This window comes from Ptychodera flava, chromosome 2, assembly GCF_041260155.1.
Source record: "Ptychodera flava strain L36383 chromosome 2, AS_Pfla_20210202, whole genome shotgun sequence".
Taxonomy (NCBI): Eukaryota; Metazoa; Hemichordata; class Enteropneusta; family Ptychoderidae; genus Ptychodera; species Ptychodera flava.
The window spans coordinates 47373174-47379173 of NC_091929.1; the positions used below are offsets into that span (position 1 = coordinate 47373174).

The 6000-nt window shown below is 38.9% G+C and overlaps 1 protein-coding gene across 2 annotated transcripts in view; it reads right to left on the reverse strand.

The window, feature by feature from the left end:
- Positions 1 to 2227, reverse strand: part of LOC139122556 (small ribosomal subunit protein mS35-like) — a 34400-nt gene extending 32173 nt beyond the window's left edge. The window contains exon 1 of one of the 2 annotated variants that reach the window (XM_070688064.1): positions 806 to 2227. In XM_070688064.1, the coding sequence (XP_070544165.1) occupies positions 806 to 959 (154 nt within the window). In that variant the 5' untranslated portion in view covers positions 960 to 2227. The remainder of the gene's footprint in view (positions 1 to 805) is intronic. The other variant, XM_070688053.1, reaches the window with a different exon arrangement.
- Positions 2228 to 6000: the final 3773 nt, after the last annotated feature.

Here is a 6000-nt window from a genome sequence, read left to right on the forward strand (position 1 = left end):
CCACGATGTGGCAAAGTCCGCTTACCATCGGCATTGTATTCAAGAAGTGGACTGTAGGAGAATGTTCAGCATCAGTGCAAAAACTTTCAGTAGCAATGCTTTCCCAGTAACACCACTCTCAAGGACATGCCATCATAATTACCATCAAACTTCGAATTCAAGGTAGTGAAGCTTTGAAATTGACTTGTAATTCAACTGTGAATATAGGGATATACCGTCATTCCATACATTAACAAACTTTATTGCATCTGAACAGATACAACAATTGTGAAAATATCATCGTCGAGGTCTTACGAACTTTGTGTTTGCCGCATAAACAATCAGGAAATCTATTAGAACCCTCACACCTTTCTTACTTGACTTGTTTGATAGCTAACTCCGAACTGGAATCATTCCATCCAATCAAATCAGCCATTATTTGGCCACTCCGGAAAAAACCGATCTGAACAAAACATCCAGTGATCACGAAGTGGAATGCTCAAGTACTCTATGTACATCACAATCTCAAACCTCACCGTACGAGGGCGACATGTCGCTCGTTTGTGATTATTTGAAGGCGACTTTGATTTAATAGATGGAGGGATTAGCGGAATCGCGCGTCTTGGAGAGAACACTTTGCACTTTCGCATAGGAAAACTCTGTAGCTCTTGTCTTGCCGTCCAACCCACAATTCAAGGCAAAACCTCGAGCTACAGTACTGCAGCAACAATCACAATGGAAAGATTGTACACTACTCTAGACTCTACGCTACAGAAGAGGATGAAGCGACTAAAATGTAGGTGGACTGGTGTGGAAAACCACTTACCCGGAACCTCGACTCCTGGCAGACTTGATGATAACGTCGTATAACAAGCTAAACGCTGAATGCAAAGGGGAATAAAATGTGGATCTGAGTTGCTCATAATTTGTCCAAATTTGGCATTTCGCAAACCAGCGTGTGCAAGACTGAAAGCCGCCATCTTGAATTATTTTGCCAGGTGTTTGTTTGTTGGGTGGGCGTGCTCTCAAAGCGTAGATGACGTTGAGGGCGAAATTCTAACTCTGGTAAAGGACAGTGTCTGTCTGTCACAGTTATGGAAATCCGGTCACGACATGCGACATGCGACCTGCGACTTCAAAACTGCGACCTGCGTCCTGCGAGTTTGAAACATGCGACCTGCGACTTCGGCATTTAGACCTAGGTGTAACCTGCGACTTCCGCGACCTGCGTCATGCGTGTTTGTCAAACTGCGACCTGCGACTTCACAACTGCGACATGCCACCATAGCCACCACTTTAGGAAACAACATATATAACAACATGCTTGTTGAAGTAGGCCTATCAAAACAAATTTTATTCATAAAAATCGGTGATCAGTTGAGCATTGTCCGTTTGAAACCGGACTTTGAAAGCAACGAGGACACCGCGACATTGCACTTTTATATGATATCCGATATTTACGGCTACTAGATTATACAATATAGAAGTTAGATTGGCTTAGCTAGATCTATAGGCCTAAAGGGCTGAAATCTCCGATATATATATATCGGCTAATTACGCGCGATTTGATTGAATCTAGTATCGTCTAGTATCGAAGCTAGAGTCAGTCCTTGGAAGTCGGGTTTGGCCAGAACTGTGTGGTGGTGAAATCTCCGATATATGTCGGATATTTACTTGCGATTTGACTGAAATCTAGTATCGTCTAGTATCGATATTAATGTCCCCAAATCGCCGATATATATCGCGTAAATATCGAGATTTCACAGATCTGGCGTGCCGAGGCACAGGGCAAGTCATTCCAGTATCGTCTAATATCGATATTAGAGTCCCCAAATCGCCGAAAAATATCGGGTAAATATCGGAGATTTCACAGACGCGGCTTGCCATGGGACAACCGCAGTTCATTCTAGTATCGTCTAGTATCGATTTTAGTCCCGAAATCGTCGATATGTCAAACTTCGATACTAAATTGTAAATATCCGATATTTAAAAATTGTGCAAAGTCGCGCCTTCATGAAAGCAACCGAACAACACGTAGGCCAACACAGCTGTGTCATCGAAACTCATCTCTTTCCTAAATGACACCACCTATCACTGATATTACTTGTGAGCGCTTTTCATACTCTCAATAAACACCAAATACCTAAAATCATGGATCAGGTCTTGATCTCGCAGTTCGCAGTTTCAAACTCGCAGGTGGCAGCTAGGCCAGAGCACCCGGAAGTCGCAGGTTGCAGTTTGACAGACACGCAGGACGCAGGTCGCAGTTTTGAAGTCGCAGGTCGCATGTCGCATGTCGTGACCGGATTTCCATAGTCTGTCACAGTTATGTAGACTGTTTTATTTGTGACTATGTTGAAATAAATTTATCTTTTCAAAAAAAAGGTCAGTCTGGTTTGACATACCTGACCATCATGGATGAATATCCTCTCTGAATGTAAGAAAACATTGACTAATTTGAATTGGAAATTATTGAAAATTACAATAATTTCTGTCCACACAATTTTCATCCTCAGCTTGAAATCTGACCTGTGACGAAACGACCTTGAAAGTGCTGTCACCATTCACCTGTGTGAAGAAGAACACTGGTATAAAGAGGATCCTTGTGGAACGTACCTTATCTAAATTTAAAGCTCCATTAGCTGCAATTTTTTATGTATTCTCCAGAACTACTGTTCAGTTTGTAAAATACGGCTTCTTGCTCAACTACCATTAGTACCACAGGGTCATAAGGCATTATTGGTTATAACAAGAGTGTAAAAAATTATTAAATTCACAATAATGAATACTGTTAAAAAAAAGTGTCTGTCTACTCCAACTCAAAGCATAATCTTGTTATTGAAATTCTAAGATCTGCTGTGACGATAAAGTAAAGAACTAGGGGTACACCCCTCTGAGAAAATTCGTCGAAAGTGAGATATTTGTAATAAGAGAAAGATTTCTGGTTCAATGATTAATAAAAGTCTGCCTAAAACTGTGTGAAATAGTTGCAAAATTTACATTCAATATAAAGAGTATGTAAGACGTTTCCTTCCTTTGACACACTATGTTTTCAGATCATTCTTCTGTCTATTTTTAGAGTTATGTAAACATGATTTTTAGAGTTATGTACACATGATGTGTCATGTTGGTGGTTGACATATCTGCCGATGAAGTGTCTTTCAAATGTTTCACGTTTCTTTTCTTTTCTTTGATGAAATTTCATTTCTTGAATAAATTATCAAGTTTTCAAAAAACGATAACCAGACCGAAAGTTTGCTAAAAAGTCTGCAGATGTAGGCTATCAGTGTGAAGTAATATGATTAAAAACTTCACTATTAACTAACTCGGGTGTTAATTTCTTAAAACAAAACTTGACATGTGAAAGACAAGATTGGGTATTTTATTTTCATTGTTGTAACATTCCTCTGTTAATAATGTCGATTGGCGGACTTGTTAGGTCTACTGGGTTATTTTGATCTTTGTTTGTTTTGTTTTGCTTTTGTTTTGCTTCCTTCGTTTGATTCTTTGTTTGTTTTTTAGGTCGGCTAATTACAGCCCAGGAAAGATAAAAAGTTTATGTACAGTCAGTTTTCTAAACATAAAAAAAACAGTATCTATGGAAACATGAAATTTAAAGCCGTAAACAGCAATGGTTTGGGTTTGATGTTTTCAGTAAATTCACGTCGTTTATATGACAAGTTTCACTTCAATCTGACTGGTATAGATGGTAAAAGAATTTTTGCAATCCTGAAAAGACATTGATTGTGAGAATGATATCTCTTGGAAAATTGACTACTGAACCTGACAGTGACCTTTGTGTTTTACATATGTAAGCAGGATCACAGGAAATATGAATTTTTAATTTTTTCATTGGGCCAAAGTAATTAAATTCTTTGTTTTGCGTCCCTACCCGCCTAGTTTTTTAAGGTTTTCATGAAAAACACACAGTTTATTTGAATAGGAAATTTTAGAACATAACCGCTTAGCTTTTCTGAACTAAAATTTGGCCAAAAAAAAGAAATGTTTCTGGTCAGCGCGCGCGTCACTTGAACAACAGCGCGTCACCCTTTTTTTTCCTGTTTGTGGCCGGCGGCCGTGGCTGACACCAAACCAAAATGGCTGAAGAGAAAGAGAAAATTCTTTGGGGGGCATGATCAGTGACTGCATGAACAGTATATATGTGACTACATTGATAAAAATATAAAACTGACCCTCCTCCCTCCCTTGAGGGGAAAAAAATAAAAAATAAAATGCGCGTCGCCGCACCATTTTTTAAAGAAAGACCTGACCAGAAACATTTCTTTTTTTTTTTGGCCTTTTGTTACAATTTTTTATTTGCTGCAATCAAATTACATTGTGTTAACTTTCTTGTGTGTGTTTTTCAGCCGCTTAGACGCGTACCTTTTCCCATTTAGAGTGGACGCAAAACAAAAAATTTAATTACTTTGGCCTTAAAAATAACGTCAGGTTCGAGTTCTTGCAAAAACCGTATTGCGGTACTTTGTGTTGTACTGATCTTTGAACTGTTGACTTACTGTTTCTTGTTCGATCGTTGAGGGGGTAATTTCAAGCAAAACCCTGACTTCATGATGTCACGTAGCCTCATTTCGAAGGTCAAACCCAGAACAAAGGATTTCTCACAAAACATGGATCTAGCAACTTTCTCAGTCTAAGCATCAGTAAAATCTGAACACATATAACCAATGGATTATAGAAATATTTGATAAACGACTTCTTCCAATGTGAGCTTACGCGTTTACTGTGTGCCCAGCATCAGACATTGAGGTCTTTGAAGGTTGGACTTTATAGGAAGAAAATAAATACATATCTAAAAGTAACGATCACTGAAACACAAGAGAGTTTTGCCCCCTTTAACCGAATAACAATTCATCTAGAGTTGTCGTTAACTTCAAAATCATAGTCCGGGTTCTATGATTTTACAAAGTGTAACTACAGATCAGTTGAAACTCAGTATTTCCCTATTATTACGACGAAATTTAAATCCTTTTCGTCTGGTTGTCTGTCTGTTTGTTTGTTTTTTCTTTGTCCGTTTCAATTTGGATGGTCGGGCTTGGTTAGGTGTTTCTTTTTGGGGGGAGGTTAATGTATTTCAAACATCAGACTTTTTTCGGACACAGAGCGGTCAGTAGTATAGGTTTTTCCCAACCATCACTTGCCCAATATTTTATGAATCTCAGGTTCAAAATCTTTGTCAAGCCACAGTGCCTCCACGCAGTATGGAGGGAACGTTGTCACGCTAACCGTTTGGAAATCCGTTCGATTTAAAATATAAACGATATTTGATCTTTTTTATCTTCCAGAATATGTTATCGATATTATTAGAGCGTAAATTCTTAATGTCGTCTAAACTTACAGAAAATTCAAGACGATGGCTCCTTTGTTCTGATTTTTGTGATAGTAACCGAAATAGTTCATCGAGTCGCGTCATGAAATTTGAACGAACAAAGAAAATCTGGAAACTACAGAATGTAGAGGCGTGGCAAGCGATACAGGACGTAACAGATGGTAGATATAAAATTTTCATGGGATTATATTTTTGATGGGTGGGTGGAACTCTTTTTGCTGGGCGGGGCATGTGATGTGAGTTATGTAGGCGGAGTTGTACAACTCGGAATGAGAATTGTTTCCATTTTGTCATTAGTGGCACGTGGGCTCGTCACCATGACAATGAGGAGCTCGCGTGCCGGTGTGCTATTTCACATCGATAAGCAAACAAAATGGCGTCGTTATGAAATCGTTATTTAAACAATGAACCTTCTCAAAATACATTGAAATACTCAAAGCATTATTAATTTGTTCGGCCTGACCTTTGTGCAGCAGTTGCGACACTGCTTATGTGAAAAACGACAGCTGGGTGTTTGTTTGCTTTAGAACCGCTACATTGTGGGCACGATAGCACGACGCCGTTACCGATGCCATGGAAGAAAATGTACATCTGAGACATCTTCCTCGTACAATAATGAAGTTAATTGCATTTTATTAGAAAATGCCATGAAAAGGAGATAGTTCCAAGGGCTA